Raw genomic sequence first — 20,315 nt, 5'->3', positions numbered from 1 at the left:
TTCAGCCTAGTGTTAGTTCACACACACACACACACCCACACACACATACACACACACACACCACGCCCCCCCCTACACATACATTTTCGACCTATCATTCAGAATAGTATGTCTGTATGCTTTGTGTGTATGTGTGTGATATTTTAGTAGTGTATATGCGCATTTTTAGTATTTTGTGTACGCGTGTGAGAGAAAAATTGTATGTGTGTTTGACATTTTAATAGTATATATGTGCAATTTTAATATTTTGTGTGTGTCTGAGTCTTTAGTAGTGTGTGAGAGACAAAATATAGTTTTTGTCCTAAAAGGCTCCTCATAGAAGTAGCAGGGCTTATTTATTAAAATAGCAACAAATTTGCTTATTCATTCATGCTTCCTAACCACCACCCTTCATGGTCATGGAGGGCTGTGTTGTCTCAGATTAACACAGCCGTCTACCCTTGCAGCAGCATAAACAGCAACATTATACCTGTCAGGGAAAACATAAACTATATTTGCTTTGCATCGTCCCCACATGATGACAATGATACAGTATGTGCCAATTAAATATTAGCTTCTTGATTAATATGTGTTGTTGCTATGTTGTTGTACGGTGTTTTAAGATCTTGTTCAATGTGCCCCTATTTAATTTTGAGCCCCGGCCCCTCAAAAAATGGGTGTGTAGAAATGTAATGTTTGTAGAAATTGTAATTGTGTGTGTGTACTTTTATTTTGTATTCGTAATTTTTTAATATTTGTTTATGCATTTGTCCACATATTTACAAGTACTCGGAGTTACGCACAAATTTTCTTTTAACGGTTTAGAAATCATGTTTCACAGACACAACTATTCAAAGTTACACACAAAAATTCTTACACAGATTACAAATCCAGTATTAAACACTCAGATATTTTGAGGCTATTTTTACTCCATACAATTTTGACATCCAAAATGGTGGACCAGTCATTGTTTAGACATCTGTACTGCAAAAAACTGCAAAAAGCAATTGATTATAAATAAATAGTGTAAATATTTTTGCTTTCCATAGTCATTGCTCATTGGCTGTTTTAAATCTGTTGAAGTTACTTCAATACTTTACATTTGAAAATAATTTTTTTGGGACAGACATAGCTTGCTCTGTGAACTTTACCATATTTCCAATGGCAAACTTATGGTATGATGATCTTGTCAAAAAATATAAATAAATGAACTAACATTCAACTTAACAGTTCCTCCGGGGAATGACTCAGCTAATTAAAGGCTTGATTACATATTCAGCTGTTACTCAAACCGTCTCTGATTATGAATGGCTGTGATTTATAGACAAAAATGTAACAAGAAATTCATAAGGAATGTCAATTTGTCTCCCTTCTACCCTGAACAGAAAACATTTGTTTAAAAAAATTATCATATCTCTAGAGGAGAACCAAATCCTTCTTTTCCACTCCCCCCTAAAAATACTTCAAAATTATGCATGAACCTTATCCTTGCCATTTTCTACAAATGATATTCAATATAAATACAAATTCCTGTGTATTTTGTGACATGTATTGAGAACACTTTTTTTCAATTGCAATTTTATTTATGCTTTTTGAAAGACTTTAACAAGTGGATCTTGTATAACAAATTTATTCCACTTTTTAAAGTTTTGATATAATAAAATTGCTGTGGTATGGGGTAGCAGGAATCTGTATCATTGTCAAATGAAGTGTTGGGTCCTGCTGAAACTTAAGGTGGCAGCACATTTCTCAATAAGGTCTGACTCTGGGACTAGGATGGACAGAAACCAAGAAGAAGAGTCGTTCCGTTTTGTTTACTGTGTTAAAACGACAAGGCTAGTGACCCGTCTGCTTCGGTGAAATGCTGCCTCACTATTTAAACACCAGTGTTTAGTTCTCTTATTTTGAATGAAATGGTCGGAAGCTGTAAACTCACTCCCGGAAGTTTTTATTTTTCCTGTTTTCTGGGTGTAGAAAGAGAAAAAGTCGTGCAGACGTGCTTAGCTTAGGTTGATCGTATGTTCGAATAAAACCTGTAGGGCGGCCGAACTGACCTCACATGGACCCGAACCGAATTATCCAGGCTCTGAAGGGCACAATCGACCCGAATCTGAGGTTAGCGGCGGAGAATGAGCTTAATCAGGTAGGGGAAGCAGTGTTTATTTCTGCGTCTCTCTGCGTTACCAGGCCTGACAAAATAGTTGATGAAACTGACCCCAGGCAGCTGGAACAAAAGATTCCGAGCCATTCTGGCAGGCAGGTGGCCCCGCGGCGGTGAGCCCGAGTGTTCGTTGAGCTGCTGTTCCACAGCTGTCTGGCCTGCTGTATAAACATCTCAGTACAGTTAGCAGGAAAGACTCTCGGGAAGAAGTGTTTTAATATCAGCCAGACAGTGTAAGGATGCAATCAATGAACTAAAGGATATTCTTTCACTGCTGTCTAATTTCTATGTACGATGTAAGACAAAGCTTAGTTACCAAAATAATTTTGGTATAACGATATCCATGTGTATTAAAATAATCACTTTTGCCGATGTTGATGCGACTTTAGAACTTTAGTAATTCTCTTTGACATGCTGTCCGGGCTAAATCCTGATCAATGTTCTTCTCTTTTTTTGCATCTATTTTTGAAATCTGACCACCATTTATAAACAGGGTTAACATTTGGACCAGTAATCTGGTTTTTATTCCTTGTAATGTGTGCTTCATTATAATTTGGTGGTAATCCACAAATCAAATGAGATGGTTGCCCATAGATGTCTTTACCCCACTCTTTCTGCATGCTAATGTTGTTGGGCAGAATTGTGAGGGAGCCCATACTCTTGTAGGAGAAGTATTAAATACGGGATGCACTATCAACAGCACACAAGGCTAATTAATCACATTCATGTGGATGGTCAGTGTGTATGTGTGTATCACATACTTAGATATCACATGGCACATGCTATATACTACAGCACACCTTCATGGTTCTAATGGGCTCCATACTGCCAGGTGATCAGGGCTGTTTTAGTAGCAAAGGTGTTTTATAACTTAACTGTACTGTAAAGTTTTCCGCAACTTTCTCCATTACCTGTGCAGGGCTCCTTGTTCTTCACAATGTTGTTTGTTCTCTGATGTGCTGTAAGGCAAACTTCTGAAAGGAGACACAGAACAGCTTGATTTAGATTTTAGATTAAATTAAACACTAATGGACTATGTTTACTGAATCGACGAGTTTAGAATTGAGTTGGAGGGAATTTTATTCAGAGATCTAAATGTAAAGAGGGTGAATAAAGTAGGTGGCACATTTCTGTTTTTAACACATACATTTCTAACAAAACACAGTGAGATTTATGAAAATGTCTATGATAAGAAACACACTCCAAATATTTATACAAATTAATAATAATAATTTGCAATTACTTATTTAAAACAAGTCTTTATCGTGTGAAAGAACTGGTGAAGTTTCTCATCAATTTCTTTTCAAATTTGAGAGGACGTCTCCTTACTCAGGGTTTTCTGCCTCCCTGCCCTTTCCTGACCTTCTCTATAATGTAGCCAGGACTTTCAGTTTAACTTGACAAACTTGATTTTTACTGCCTTTCTGACAGTAATCATCTTTAAAAATGACCATGATAAACTTACAGAACCAGCTGGTAGAAGAGTAGCAGAATGTGCTAAGCAGGTTTTGGAAGAAAAGAAAGCTGGCTTCATATATAGGAGATATTTTCAACCAGATCAATACGACATTCTCATTTCTTACATTAAGGTTTGAAAGGATAAATGGTTTGTTTCATTCTTTGAAATATTAGATGGAAGATGGATAAAATGGTTCATTTTAAATCTGAGCTAAAAGTTCAAACAATCTTTCTTTCTGTGTTTCAGTCCTATAAGATCATCAACTTTGCTCCCACCCTGCTTCAGATCATTGTGTCAGAGCAGGTGGAGTTTCCTGTCCGCCAAGCAGGTATGACTTTAAACTCTTCAGCTGTCTTTGGGGTCAACTGTTTAATTTTTCTCCAGTATTGAAAAGGTTCAAACCTTCCCACTAGTGGAGAAATATTTGTTTTAACAAATTTTAATATGTTTTACTGACTACAGGTGGAAATTAGCTTTTGTAGCTGCAATGTGGCACAGCACATCTCTGGTTAATGTATGTTGTTCATTGTACCGTTTTTGAAAAATTCATTCACTGATTTTGTGCTCAATGGAAAGATATTTTTATTTCTATATTCTTTTTTTATGCGTTTCCATGGCAGAACGGACAGATGCAGCGGCTCGGAGCTCCTCTCTTTGTCAGTGTTTTTATGGTGCAAACAGTACGTAATTGAGGACTTTATACAAACGCACAACATAGTCACATAGTCCACAAGCCAGGCTTCTCATGACATTCATCCCAACGGGCAGGTGTAAGACACGGCGACATGAGAGAAAACAAAAGTGAGGATGCAGAGCTGGCGCCTTTTCACAGTTATGAGAGGGCCACACAAACTGCCTCTGGCCAGCATTTTTCTCTCAAATGCCCTCATAAATAAGATGGATGAGATGAAGCTTCAGTTGGCAGCAAACAGACTGGTAAACGACAGTTGCATTTTGCTAATCACAGAGACCTGGCTCCATTTATCCATTCTGGACACGGCTATCGAGCTGGCACAGCACATAGATATGTTCTGTTCCATTGTGTTCTGTTGCTGGCTTATTTGTCGGATGCGTTGGACACTTGACGTGTCAAATGCCCAAAACGCTCCAAACCACGCCGCAACGGGCCCTCAATATTCCACATAGACTTTGAATGTAAATCAGACGCGCCTGTGAACCCACCATTACAACTCAAGGATCTGAATGTCATCCATCTGGCCATCCATTTTTTTACACCCTTATTCCTGGTGGGGTTGGGAGGGCCTATCGCCAGCAAGACACTTCGGGTGAGAGGCGGGGTCACCCTGGAAAGGTCCCCAGTCCATCGCAACACAGAGACAAACAGGACAAACAACCATGTACACCCTCACAACTAAGGAGAATTTAGAGAGATCAGTCAACTTTACAGTCATGTTTTTGGACTGTGGGAGGAAGCTGGAGTACCTGGAGAGAACCCACTCATGCATAGGGAGAACATGAGAACTCCATGCAGAAAGACCCTGGGCCTGGAATCAAACCAGGACCTTCTTGCTACGAGGCAACAGTGCTACCAACTGTGCCATTGTGGAGCCTGAATCTGAATGTTAACAATACCTAATACATTATCACACCAACACCCCCTCCAATACCGTCTCTGTGAGTTTATTGTTGTCATGGTTACTGCTGTATACATTCCACCTGTTGCTAACTCCAGCACAGCTTTTACCCATTTGAATAATCCCCTCAGTCTGCAACAGAACAACCATCCAGAGTCAGTGTATGTGGTCGCGTGTGATTCTAACCATGCTGATTTGAAAGTTCTTCCTAAATTCCATCAGCACATTAAGGCCCTGTTTACACAACAACAATTTTGGGTGAAAACGGATGAGTTTTGTTGTGTTTGTAACGTCACGCAGTTGTGACGTTACAATGTGAAGAGTTGGATGTTGTCTTGATATATTTGTTATTTTTTATATATTTAGAAATAAATATGTTAAATAGTTTATTATTAAAAAACAACACACACAAAAGTACCAAAAATTGGTACCGTTAAGTACCAACACCGATTCCCAGGTACCGGATATTGGTACCGAATCGATTCAAATGTCATAGGTACCCACCCCTATGTCCAACAAACCGCAGAAGGTCGTTGGAGTCAAAAAAAACTTGTCTAAGCAACTTTTGTGTACATTTCTTTAAACAGCACAAACTGCAAAACTTAGCTAACCTGCCAATGTGTCACTAGTTCAGAATGTACCATACCATCATCTTTCCTCTGCCAAGAAAGTACAACATTAGCAGTCTCAGTGACTACCGTCCAGTGGCACTAAGCCATAATAAAGTGCTTTGAGAAACTTTTTCGTAGTCACATCACTTCTCATCTGCCACCCAAACTAGACCCACAAGAGTTTGCATACAGAACCAACCGGTCTACAGAGGATGCCATTGCTACTGCTCTGCACACCACATTGAGACATGTGGAACAGCAAAGGAACTATGCGACACTGCTCTTCCCGAACTTTAGCTTTACTTTTAACACCGTCATTCGAAGGAGACTAGTGAGGAAACTGCAGGACTTTGGTCTCCTCCATAACATCTGCTTCTGGATCATGGACTTCATGACAGAACGCTCCCAGAGGGTGAGTAAGATCCCACCTGTCCTCAGCGCTGAGTGTGTGCTAAGTCCCACAAGGCTGTGTGCTAAGCCTCCTATTCTAAAACCTCTACACCAGGGGTCTCAAACTCCAGTCCTCGAGGGCCGCAGTCCTGCAGCTTTTAGATGTGCCTCTGCTGCACCACACCTGAACAGAATAATTAGGTCATTAAGGCTCTGGAAAACTGATCTACACAAGGAGGAGGTCATTAAGTCATTTCATTCCAGTGTTTTGTACCTGTGGCACATCTAAAAACTGCAGGACTGCAGCCCTCGAGGCCTGGAGTTTGAGACCCCTGCTCTACACCCATGACTGTAGCTCCACCCAAACAACACCATCACAAAATTTTTTGATGATGATGCTACGGTGGGGCATATCTCTGGAGGAAATGAGACCGATGAGATGGAACAACTGTCAATTTTAGGAGGCACAAACCAGGCATTCAGCCCATCATTATAAATGGGTATAGGGTGAAGATGGTACCAGATCTCAGGTTCCTTGGCATCTACATCAGTTTATAATAAACTTGGGGAAACCCTGTGACATCTGCTATGCCCCAATGCTCTCTCCAAGTACATCCTCCTTGCAAGCAGGTGCAGTCATTCCACCATCATGGCCCCCTTCCCTCACTTCTATCCCATACCAGCCTCCTGACCCTACCTCCTTCTCCAAGGCAGCTTAGTAGCTCCTCTCATTTCTTTCCCTCCAAACAGCTTTTTTCACACTAAACAGCTGATCAGGTGAGGGCAGAATTGAGGAAGCTTCGACCCCAAAAAGCTGCAGGACTCCACAGAGTATCCCCTCGGTTTCTCAAGATCTGTGCTACAGAGCTCAGGGGACCATTACAACAAGTCTTCAGCCTGAGCCTGCAACTCGGGAGCGTGCTCACACTCTGGACGACATCATGCATCATTCCTGTCCCTAAGATCAGCAGGCCCAGTGAGCTGAATTACTGCAGACCGGTGGTACTCACATTACATCTGATGGAGACTCTGGTGAGGCTCTTCCTCAACCACCTCGCTAAAGAACGCTTGCAGTTTCCCTACCGGGCAGAGATCAGAGTGGAGGATGCCATTATCTACATCCTACATCGAGCCCACCTAAGATATGGGAAGTGGCAATGTCAGGATTCTCTTCCTGGATTTTTCAAGTGCTTTTAGTACAATTCAGCCCCTTGCACTTCTGGAAAAACTTACTAGAATGAGAATGGACTCCTGCCTGGTCATCTGAATTTCCAGCTACCTCACAGTCAGGATGAATAATATCATGTCTGACACTGTGGTCAGCAACACTGGAACCCCGCAGGGGACGATACTGTCACCCATCCTCTTCACCCTGTACACCTTAGACTTCTGTTATAACTCTGAAGCATGTTCAGAAGTATGCTGATCACACTGCCATCATGGGGTGCATCAAAGACAATGAAGTGGAGTACAGGAGCCTGGTGAGAAACTTTGTTGTCTGGTGCCATAAAACGGCCTACAGCTAAACACTTCCAAGATGAAGAAACTGGTTATTGAGTTCAGGAGACACAGATATAAATATCTTGGCCTGTGGCTGGTCAACAAGCTGGACTGGACAAGCTACACAAAGCAGCTCTATAAGAAGGCCCAGGAGGCTGAGACCCATTAACATCTCTGGAAAGCTGCTGGGGTTATTTTACCAGTCTGTTGTCACCAGCATCTTGTTGTAAGCTTTGGTGTGCTGTGGTGGCAGTGTCTTTTAAGACCTTTCCAAGTTGGAGAAACAAATTAGACTGGCTCAGTGGTCGATGCAAGGCTGGACTCTCTGGCAACAGTGGTAGAGAGGAAAACATTACAGAAACTCCAGGCTATTATAGACAATGCCAGCCACCCTCAACACACTGTCACCAGCAGCCAGGAAAGCAGGCTCAGTGGGAGATTGCTTCTTCCAAAGTGCAGGAGCAACAGACAGAGAAACTCCGTTGTCCCTCGTTCAATTAAACTTTTTAACTTCTCACTGGAGGTTGGAAGGAAGGCTAACAGGAGTACAACAGAAAGAGAGGGACTATGCGATTAAGCTGTTAATGTACTTTAGAAAAAAGTTCTATCCTTCTTATTCATGCACCATGACATTAAAAAGAATTTTGATGCTGGAACTGCTTTATACCAGATGGTTTTCTTTTAAAATGTGTACTTACTTTTTCTCCCTATCGTTGATGTCCATTTAAGTGTATCAGAACTTACTGCAAATTTAATGAACAGTCTTTACAGAGAGACAGTTCTCCAATGTTTTTGGTTGCTTTATTAAATCTCACTGTTTGTGTATTCTTAGCTGCCATCTACTTGAAGAATATGGTGAGTCAGTACTGGCAGGACAGGGAGCCATCTGTGGGAGAGGTGGTTTTTCCTTTCAACATTCATGAGAATGATCGACAGCAGATCCGAGACCACATAGTGGAGGGTATCATCCGTTGTCCAGAGTCCATACGGTACACATACACACACAACATCCCTGTTGTACTAAGTGCCTTCATAGCCCACACCATGACTTTAACCAGTACCAGTTCTATCCCTATCTTTAGCCAGGATTTCAGAAATGGAGTTCTGCCTCAATATGTAACACATATAGACAATGGACAAGAGGCCAAAATTTCACATTTTGGTCCATTTCAGGATAGCAAAGTCTATCCATGTTGTTTGAAAAGACACATGTCTCTAGATAATATTGTTACTATTGTTTGTCTGCTATTCAATTACTGCCACATTTATTTTAACCCAGCAGTAACACTAGAGGAATTAACAACTGTAATACTCAACACACTCTAAGGCAGTGGTCTCAAACTGCATTTCGCAAGGGCCAGATAAAGTTAAATAAAAACAAATGAATGCAAATATACTGTATAAGTTTAGAATTTTAAAAGTCAGTGAATTTGTATGACCAGTTATTTCAGTTTATAATTTTCAGTAGTCCCTTAGGATCTTCTGCATGACTGTCTCTTGCACTCTACTTAATGCTGCAGTATGTAATGTTTATAAAAAAGATATATTTATTTACTCATTTATTAAAAGTATCACTGTGTCCTGGCAGTATAAGACAGATAATCTGTGAAATAAATTGAGCTCGTCTGCCTTCTCCCTGTGGACCTGCTGTCATCTGAACAAATACATTGCTCTGTCAGACACAACCAATCCCTCGCCTTTGCTCTCTGCTACGCTACACCTCAATGGAGCCTACCATGAATGCTCAGGCCAGTTAGCATGTCCACCAATGACAGCAGAAAAACAGTTTTATTGGAACATTCTGTTTTTTTCTCCACCGCTAGCATATTTAGAAGCATAAACACGAGGTTGATTGACAGTACTAAGACCCCCCTTCTAACTATGGTTGTTTTTGACTGGGAGCAGTGTAATTCTTCAGACAGCTCACCTCCACCTTCAGGATGAGATGAGAGGTGAGAGAACTTAATTTTTATATAGATTGTCTAATATTACAGTATTGTGGCATGGTGTCAATTTTAACAAATATGTAAAACTATATTTTTTGCAAAAGTTAGCATGGAGAAGTGGCAGCATCCTGGGTGAAAAGGGTCTTTTGAGATGCTTGAGTAGGTAAGCTGAGTAGATGTCTTTAATTCTGGGAAAATGGCATCTGGGTCTGCTGTTGTACACTTGGAGTACCTACACTGTACAGCAGTAAGTCAGTGTACATACCACACCACCCCAGAGTTCTCAGAAAAAAAAAGAGTCTCTGCTGAGCTTGTCCTGCCCTTTGGAATATATATCTACCATTATTTCCATTCTAAAGAAACACTGTCCTATAGAAAACAACAATTATAGGTTGATGGCTATAACTTCTTTTGTCATAAAATACTTTGATAAATACAGGTGCTGGTCAAAGTATAAGAATATCATGAAAAAGTTTATTTAAATCAGAAATTCCATTCAAAAAGTAAAATTTCTATATTATATTAATTCGATACATATAGACTGATATATTTCAAATGATTATTTCTTTTAGTGTTGATGATTAGTACTGACACTTAATGAAAACTCCAAATTCAGTATCTCAGAAAATTTTAATATAGTGAAAAGGTTCAGTATTGAACCTTCATGAAAAGGTCCACTAAGGTTCCACACACTAATCAGCTAATGAACTCAAAACACCTGAAAAGGGCTTTAAATTGTCTTTCAGTCTCTGTAGGTTACACAATCACGGGGATGACTGCTGAGACTGAAACTGACCTTTGACACCTTGCACAAGAGGGCAAGACACAGAAGGTCATTGCTAAAGAAGCTAGCTGTGCACAGAGCTCTGTGTCCAAGCACATTCATAGAGAGGTGAAGTGAAGGAAAAGATGTGGTAGAAAAAAAAGTGTGCAAGCAATTGAGATAACATCATCCTGAGAATTGTGAAACAAAATCCATTTAAAAATGTGGGAAAAATTCAGAGAGTGGACTGCAACTGGAGTCGGGGCTTCAAGAACCACCACACACAGATGTATGCAGGACATGGGTTTCAACTGTCGCATTCCTTTTGTCAAGCCACTTCTGAACAAGAGACGGCATCGGAAGCATCTTGCCTCAGCTAAAGACAAAAATGACTCTGGACTGCTGCTGACTGTTCTCTGTTATGTTATGTTCTGTTATGTTCTCTGATGAAAGTAAATTTTGCATTTCCTTTGGAAATCAAGGTCCCAGAATCTGGAGGAAGAGAGGAGAGGCACAGAATCCATGTTGCTTGAGGTCCAGGCAAAGTTTCCATAGTCAGTGATGGTTTGGGTGCCATGTATTCTGCTGGTGTTGGTCCACTGTGTTTTCTGAGGTCCAAGGTCAACACAGCTGTCTACCAGGAAGTTTTAGAGCGCTTCATGCTTCCTGTTGCTGACCAACTTTAAGGGGATGGGTTAGGGTAAGGGTTAGGGTGGTTAGGGTTAAGGACCATGGTATCCCTGTTCTTAATTGGTCAGCGAACTCGCCTGACATTTTCTCCATAGAAAATCTATGGTGTATTGTGAAAAGGGAGATATGATACACCAGACCCAACAATTCAGAAGAGCTGAAGGTCACTATCAGAGCAACCTGGGCTCTCATAACACCTGAGCAGTGCCACAGACTGATGGAATCCATGCCACACTGCATTGCTGCAGTAATCTGGGCAAAAGGAGCCCCAACTAAGTACTGAGTGCTGTACATACTTTTCATGTTCATACTTTTCAGTGAGCCAACATTTCTAAAAATCCTTTTTTTGTATTGGTCTTAAGTAATATTCTAATTTTCTGAGATACAGAATTTGGGGGTTTCATTAGTTGTGAGTACTAACAAATGAATATAATATACAAGTCTCACTTTTTGAATGGAATTACTGATTTAAAAAAACTTTTTTATGATATTACAATTTTTTGACCAGCATCTGTACATGGTATCTGTCTTTAAATCTGAAATAAATCCAGAATTAGATCTACCAAAGTCTGCTTATAGGCAAATGCTGTAGCTGCTCTCCAATATATTTTGGAACTATATTAAACCGATTTTAGAAAATATTTCAAGAATACAGGTTCACAAGGTTTTTCATCATGGGCAAAGCTGAGGCTGTTATAGTTAACAGTCCTCATAATTCTGCATGAAAATCTCCTTTGGTTGACATATGGATGATATGGAAATTATTCAGACCCCTTTGAAATTTTTGTTCTCTTTCATTGCAGCCATTTGCTACAATCAATGAAGTTATTTTTTTCATGACTGTACATTCAGCATCCCATCTTGACAGAAAAAAACCCAGAAATGTAGAATTTTTTGTACATTTATTAAAAAAGAAAAACTGAAATATCACATGCTCGTTCAGACCCTTTGCACAGATTGAGTAGAAGCATCCTTTTGACGTAGTACAGCCATGAGTCTTTTTAGTAACAATGCAACAAGTTTTTCACACCTAGATTTGGGGATCCCCTGCCATTCTTTATTCAGATCCTTTCCAGTTCCATCAGGTTGGATGGTGAATGTTGGTGGAACCATTTTTTTAAAGGTTTTATTGGCTTTAGTGGTCTTTATTTGATAGTGAATTGACAGGAAAGTTTGTAATGAGAGAAGGGGGAAGACATTCGGCAAAGGTCACCGGGCCAGGAATCGAACCTGCAACAGCCACATTAAGGTATAAGGCCATTTTTTAAGGCCACTGTGCTCTTATGAACCTTAAGTGCTGCAGAAATTCTTTTGTAACCATGGCTAGATATATGCCTTGCCACAGTTCTGTCTCTGAGCTCCTTGGGCAGTTCCTTCAACCTCAAGATTCTCATTTGCTTTGACATGCTTTTATACATTCTGAACTAGTGACACTTTTGCAGGTTAGCTAAGTTTTGCACTTTGTGCTGTTTAAAGAAATGCGCTCTTGTACAAAAATTGTTTAAACAAGATTTTTTTGTATGTCCAACGAGCTTCTGTGGTTCGTTGGACATAGATGTGGGTACCTATGACATTTGAATCGATTCGGTACCAATATCTGGTACCTGGGAATCGGTGTTGGTACTTAACGGTACCAATTTTTGGTACTTTTGTGTGTGTTGTTTTTTAATAATAAACTGTTTAACATATTTATTTCTAAATATATAAAAAGTAACAAATATATCAAGACAACATCCTACTCTTCACATTGTAACGTCACAACTGTGTGACAAATTTCTTTAAAGTGAAACCTCTTCAGAGCGACTAACACTTCAGAGTGTTGTCTTATTGAACAAATTAAAATCCAACTCCATGAACTCCTATTTGTCATTTCCCCTCACTTGCATTGTAAATGTTGCTGTCGCCATCAATAAATGTATTAAACATTTGTTCGTCCATTGTTGCTTTTTACAGATGAAGAGTTGCTGACGGATGCAGGCATGCTAATGGAGGCTAAAATGAGTTGTAGGTCTGAGGCTGTCGAAAATTGTGCACTCTTCAGCCTTGAGAAAAATCTTGTGCTTAACCAGGTGCTTTCTCAAACTAGACTTAGACTGACTTTATTGTCATTTTGCATGCACAGGGTGTATACAGAACAAAATTTCGTTGCATACGGCTCAGGACAATGTTTTGAGCTTTCAATGTTGTGAGGTTACTCCAGAATAAAATACAGTATAAAATATGAATATAAATATAAATATAGAATATAAAGTGCAGGAATGGCAGTAAAATATAAGTTATTTAGCTCTGTACATGTGCAAGGTATAAAGTGGAGACCAGATTTTAAGTGCAGTCCAGTTAAGAGTTCAGCAGTCTGATGGCAAGTGGGAAAAAGCTGTTTCGGAACCTGGTGGACCTGCACCGGACGCTGTGGAACCTCTTTCCAGAGGGCAGCAGGGAGAACAGTCCATGGTGGGGGTGTGAGGGGTCACTGATGATGTTTCGGCCTCGGGACACGCAGTGCTGGGATGAAATGTCCTGGATGGAGGGAAGGGGGGTCCCGATGATCCTTTCTGCTGTCCGCACCACTCTCCTCACGTTCTTCCAGTCGGAGGCGCTGCAGCCTCCACACCACACAGAGAGGCAGCTGGTCAGAATGCTCTCTATGGTGCTTCTGTAGAACGTCTTGAGGATAGGCGGGGGCAGGTGTGCTCTTCTCATCCTCCGTAGGAAATACAAACGTTTCTGTGCCCTCTTGACCAGAGACGTGGTGTTCACAGTCCAGGTGAGGTCGTTAGTGATGTGCACCCCCAGGAATTTGGTGCTTCTGACCACCTCCACAGCCGAGCTGTTGATGAGCAGTGGAGAGTGGCTGGGCCGGTCCTTCCTGAAGTCGACGATCATCTCCTTCGTCTTGTCAACGTTCAGGATCAGGCTGTTGTCTCTGCACCAGTCCACCAGCTGCTCCACCTCCTCTCTGTAGTCCAGGTCGTTGTCGTCTCTGATGAGGCCCACCACCGTTGTGTCGTCCGCGAACTTCACGATGTGGTTGGTGGCGAACCTGGGGACGCAGTCGTGTGTCATCAGAGTGAACAGCAGAGGGCTCAGGACGCAGCCCTGAGAGGAGCCTGTGCTGAGGGTGATGACATCGGAGGTGTGTTGTCCGATCCGGACTGACTGAGGTCTGTCGGTGAGGAAGTCTAGCAGCCAGTTGCGCAGGGGGGTGCTGAAGCCCATGTGTCCCAGTTTTCCTGCCAGATGCTGTGGGATGATTGTGTTAAACGCTGAGCTGAAGTCCAGGAACAACATCCGCACACGAGTGTTCTTCTCCTCCAGGTGAGCCAGGCTCAGGTGTAGGGCGGAGGAGATGGCGTCCTCAGCGGAGCGGTTTCGGCGGTAGGCAAACTGGAACGGGTCGAATGTGGAGGGGAGTCTGGAGACGATGTGTTCTTTTACCAGCCTTTCAAAGCACTTCATCATGATGGGAGTCAGTGCCACAGGCCGGTAATCGTTGAAAGAGGTGACTTGAGGTTTCTTTGGCACCGGAATGATGGAGGCAGTTTTGAGACAGGCTGGCACTGTGGCTTGGTCCAGTGAGGTGTTAAAAATGTCTGTTAGGACACCAGCCAGCTGACCTGCGCATTCCCTGAACACCCGCCCAGGTATGTTGTCGGGGCCTGGGGCCTTCCGTGGGTTGACTCTTTTCAGAGTCTTCAACACATCGGCTCTGTCCAGGCAGAGTGCCTCCTCTTCCTGGTGGGGAACAGTTTTCTTTGCCGGAGTACTGTTCAGTGCCTCGAACCTCCCAAAGAAGTTATTGAGTCCATTTAGAAAGTCAGCATCAATTTCACCCACTGGGGGGGAGGATGGATTGTAGTCTGTGATCGCCTTTATGCCTTGCCACATACTTCTGGTGTTGCTGGTGTCGTGGAAGAACTCCTGTATTTTTCGACTGTGGGTTCGCTTTGCTAACCTGATAGCACGGTTCAAGTTGGCTCTCGCTGTCCTCAGTGCCTCCTTGTCGCCAGACTTGAAGGCTGAGTTCCGTGCTTTTAGCATTTCACGTACCTCCTTAGTCATCCAGGGTTTTTGGTTGGCCCGGGTGATAATGTTCAACTAGACATGTTTCTACCGCTGGCCTTGTACTTTGTGTCCCAAATATTGCAACGAGCACAATTTGCATTGCATTTTGAAAAGTGGAGCCATACCTTTGAGCATTTTCTACCTGTCATGCTTTCTTTGTTTACTGAACTAGTGGCTGCTGACATCATTACATTCTTGTGTGTGCTATGCTGCATTCAGGACAAGCATAAGAAATCCCCCACTCTTCCTCCATACTGTCACAATGATGCGTTTAGGTACCGAAACGTGGTACAGTCTGATTTTATGTGAATAGGTACTCGGTAGTACCGTATGATTTCGGTCAGTACTTATAAAAGTATTGAATTTGGTACCCATTCGTAGTTGGACATAGAACTGTGTAATTGTATCGATTCTATAATATTTATAGATATTTTTTTCCTCAAAGTATTGATTTTCATCCGTGAGTATCGATACATTAAATCCTACTTTGAGTTTTATGTCAAAACCACATGAATTAAATGACAGCTATCACACATGACATTTTTACCCAGTTGCACATCTACATTAAAAATGTAAATTATTCATAAAAATGAATAAGATAAAAAAGGTTCCTTTTCTGCATAACCAAATACACAAAGCCACACAATTAACATTTAAACAAAGCAAATATATAACAAATGTATAACAAAAACATTTATTACACCATTCAAATCCACCAAGTCTATGGAACAGACACAAAATGTCACCAAAATCAATCTGTCCCTCTAAAATCTTTCAGAAAATCTTAAAAATGCACCGAATCGTATCAAACTGTATTATTTGCTGAATATCGTGATGTATATCATATTGTGATCAGAGTACCAAATATTGTAGTGTATCGTGAGATTAGTGTATCTCTACAGTCATGGCCAAATGTTTTGAGAATGATTCAAATGTTAATATTTACAAAGTCTACTGCTTCAGTTTTTATAACGGCAATTTGCATATACTCCAGAATGTTATAAAGAGTGATCAGCGTAACAGCAATTAATTGCAAAGTCAATATTTGCCTAGAAAATGAACTTTATCCCCCAAAACACATTTCAACTTCATTGCAGCCCTGCCTTAAAAGGACCAGCTAACATTGTTTCAGTGATTGCTCCATTAACACAGGTGTGGGTGGTGATGAGGACAGGGCTGGAGATCAATCTGTCATGATTAAGTAAGAATGACACCACTCTTACTTAAGGACACTTTAAAAAGAGGCTGGTGCTTGGCATCATTGTTTCTCTACTGTGAACCATGGTTACCTCGAAAGAAACACGTGCAGTCATCATTGCACTGCACAAAAATGGCCTAACAGGAAAGAGAATCGCAGCTAGAAAGATTGCACCTCAGTCAACAATCTATCGCATCATCAAGAACTTCAAGGAGAGAGGTTCCATTGTTGCCAAAAAGGCTCCAGGGCGCCCAAGAAAGACCAGCAAGCGCCAGGACCGTCTCTTAAAAGTGTTTCAGCTGCTGGATCGGGTTACCAGCAGTGCAGAGCTTGCTCAGGAATGGCAGCAGGCAGGTGTGAGTGCATCTGCACGCACTGTGAGGCGGAGACTCTTGGAGCAAGGCCTGGTCTCCAGGAGGGCAGCAAAGAAGCCACTTCTCTCCAGGAAAAACATCAGGGACAGACTGATATTCTGCAAAAGGTACAGGGAGTGGACTGCTGAGGACTGGGGTAAAGTCATTTTCTCTGATGAATCCCCTTTCCGATTGTTTGGGACATCTGGAAAACAGCTTGTTCGGAGAAGACAAGGTGAGCGCTACCACCAGTCTTGTCTCATGCCAACTGTAAAGCATCCTGAAACCATTCATGTGTGGGGTTGCTTCTCAGCCAAGGGAGTTGGCTCTCTCACAGTCTTACCTAAAAACACAGCCATGAATAAAGAATGGTACCAGAATGTCCTCCGAGAGCAACTTCTCCCAACTGTCCAAGAGCAGTTTGGTGATGAACAATGCCTTTTCCAGCATGATGGAGCACCTTGCCATAAAGCAAAGGTGATATCTAACTGGCTCAGGGAACAAAACATAGAGATTTTGGGTCCATGGCCTGGAAACTCCCCTGATCTTGATCCCATTGAAAACTTGTGGTCAATCATCAAGAGACTGGTGGACAAACGAAAACCTAGGAATTCTGACAAAATGCAAGCATTGATTGTGCAAGAATGGACTGCTATCAGTCAGGATTTGGTCCAGAAATTGATTGAGAGCATGCCAGGGAGAATTGCAGAGGTCCTGAAGAAGAGGGGTCAACACTGCAAATATTGACTTGCTGCATTAACTCATTCTAACTGTCATTAAAAGCTTTTGTTACTCATAATATGATTGCAATTGTATTTCTGTATGTGATGACAACATCTGACATACACACATGAAAACCAGAGGGCAGCAGATCATGTGAAAATATAATATTTGTGTCATTCTCAATACTTTTGGCCATGACTGTACAGCCCTAGTTGGACATGGCAGTTTTTTTCCCCAGGTCTCAGTTTTGTACCATATGGAACTTCAGAAAGGTTAGATATCCTCAGGGTTTCCTCAAGAAAACTTGCTAAGCTCAGGGGTCAGGGCACCAGAGGCCCACCTTGTGTATGTATTAAAAGTCATTAAGTTGACAGGAAATGTAAAATATCTCTGAATAATTTTATGTTACAGGAAGACATTATTGGTGAAATGCTATTTAAACTCGCAACTATAGAGTCTTAAAAACAAGAAATCAAAAAAATACATTTAAAATAAATATCAGTTATTTGCACTTCTGCTAAATCCAAATTCAATTAACAGCTCCTTATTCCCCCCGTCTGGTGGCGGGGAGAAAGAATTCCATAGGAATGGTGGGAGGGGAGGGAAGGGTAGAGTAATACTGGAAACCAATATGGGACCACTGCAGAAAAAAGAGATAAAATATTAGATTCTTGATTAATATGGATTGTTGTATGGTGTATTAAGATTGTTATATGTGCCTTTTTTTAACTTTGAGCCCCTGCCCCTTTAAAGGTCTCTTCGTGACCCTTCTGCTTGACTGCAAGTAGGCAAAGCATTTGATATGGCACAGTTTGATGATTTGTTGCTGCAAAAATAATAATAAAAATTGTCATAATAAAAAAATAATAAAACTACAAGGCGAGCGTGACATCTCCACAGTCTGAACCACTGGTCCACTAAAATACCGGCCAACCGGGAATACATACATAAACTTTATCAGTGCAGACACAGAGTCACTGCTGGTCAGCTTGTGTGAGTTGTAAACACACACAATTATTTGTTCACAAATATACAGTGGAGAAAAAAAATATTTTGTCAGCCACCAATTGTGCAAGTTCTTCATATCATCGGTAGACTTCAACTATGAGAGACAAAATGAGAAAACATATCTAGAAAATCACATTGTCCGATTTTTTTAAAAATAATTTATTTGCAAATTATGGTGTAAAATAAGTATTTGGTCAATAACAAAAGTTCATCTCAATACTTTATATATCCTTTATTTGCAATGACAGAGGTCAAAGTTATTCTGAAAGTCTTTACAAGGTTTGCATACACTGTTGCTTGTATGTTGGCTCATTCCTCCATGCAGATCTCCTCTATAGCAGTGATGTTTTGGGGCTGTCGCTGGGCAACACAGACTTTCAACTTCCTCCGAAGGTTTTCTATGGGGACGAGATCTGGAGACGGGCTAGGCCACTCCAGGACCTTGAAATGCTTATTACAAAGACATTCCTTTGTTGCCCTGGTGGTGTGTTTGGGATCATTGTCATGCTGAAAGACCCAGCCACGTTTCATCTTCAATGCCTCTGCTAATGGAGGGAGGCTTGCACTCAAAATCCCAAGTTACATGGCCCCATTCATTCTTTTAAATGGGGCCGCATCATGTGCACTGATGTTGCCACCCCCATGCTTCACAGTAATTATTGTGTTCTTAGGATGCAACTCAGCATTCACTCTCCTCCAAGCACGACGAGTTGTGTTTCTACCAAACAGTTCTATTTTGGTTTCATCTGACCATATGACATTCTCCCAATGCTCTTCTGGAACATCCAAATGCTCTCTAGTAGACTTCAGACGGGCCCTGATATGAAATGGCTTAAGCAGGGGAACATATCTGGCACTGTTGTCAGTACTGCACAGATAAAGTTTGTTAGTTCCAGTCTTTCACTAGATAACCCCGTGTAGTTCCCCTTGATTAAGGAAGATTATCAGTGGTCTTGTGTGTCTTCCACTTACTAATTTTTGCTCCCACAGTTGATTTCTTCACACCAAGCTGCTTGCCTATTGCAGATCCAGTCTGCCCAGCCTGGTGCAGGCCTACAATTTTGTTTCTGGTGTCCTTGAAAAGCTCTTTGGTTTTCACCATAGTGGAGTTCTGAGTGTGACTGAGGTTGTGGACAGGTGTCTTTAATACTGATAAGTTCAAACAGATGCCATTACTACACTTTTTAAGTGTACAATTGGCTATTCCTTTCAATAATTTTGGACATTTGATGTAATGTCTTTGGAAGCTTCTCATAGTTTTATTGATAACATCTGAGTTAATTAGAGATGCACCTTAGGGTGTAATTTAAGGCACACCTTAAATGTACCTTAAATTCCCAAGATGTTCCTTGTGTAATCTCATGGGAAAGTCAAAAGGAATCAGTCAACATATCAGGAAGAAAATTGTGGACTTGCACAAATCTGGTTTGTATTTTTGTGCAATTTCTGGATGCCTGAAGGTGCCTCGTTCATCTGTACAAACAATTATTGCAAGTGCAAACAAGATGAGGTTGTCTATCCATTGTGCAGACACTGGTTCTGTGTCCCAGAGATGATGCCTGAAATATGCACATCATTTTTAGTGTACACCAAAAAATTTCATATTTATAAAACAATATATATATGCACACCAAGATACAATTTTCCTCCAAAAATTACAACTATACCTAAAGGTTTGTGCTCAATGTTCCGCCTCAAGTTCTTCCCTGAACACACAAACACTCAACCATTAGTGGTCAATCCATAGCACCTCGTGAACCACCTGATGGTTAACACTTCTAATTGAATAAAGATGGTGTGGTTCTGGTGGGCTGGTCTCTCCAATACTGGACCCAGTTCAGCTCATAGGGAATCTAAATCCCTAAAATTATAAGTCA

The 20,315-nt window shown here is 41.2% G+C and overlaps 1 protein-coding gene across 5 annotated transcripts in view; it reads left to right on the top strand.

Annotated features, from left to right (window-relative positions):
- The first annotated feature begins 1,768 nt into the window (after positions 1 to 1,768).
- Positions 1,769 to 20,315, top strand: part of ipo8 (importin 8) — a 45,411-nt gene continuing 26,864 nt past the window's right edge. For 4 of the 5 annotated variants that reach the window (XM_023350031.1, XM_023350030.1, XM_023350029.1 and 1 more), the window contains exons 1-3: positions 1,770 to 2,122; positions 3,846 to 3,927; positions 8,528 to 8,684. In XM_023350031.1, coding sequence (XP_023205799.1) covers positions 2,039 to 2,122; positions 3,846 to 3,927; positions 8,528 to 8,684 — 323 coding nt within the window. In that variant the 5' untranslated portion in view covers positions 1,770 to 2,038. Of the gene's footprint in view, positions 2,123 to 3,845; positions 3,928 to 8,527; positions 8,685 to 20,315 lie in introns of all 5 variants that reach the window. The other variant, XM_023350028.1, reaches the window with a different exon arrangement.

This window comes from Xiphophorus maculatus, chromosome 17 (genome assembly GCF_002775205.1).
Source record: "Xiphophorus maculatus strain JP 163 A chromosome 17, X_maculatus-5.0-male, whole genome shotgun sequence".
Lineage (NCBI taxonomy): Eukaryota > Metazoa > Chordata > Actinopteri > Cyprinodontiformes > Poeciliidae > Xiphophorus > Xiphophorus maculatus.
Note: the sequence above shows the minus strand (reverse complement) of the source record. Positions and strands in the feature narration are given on the sequence as shown.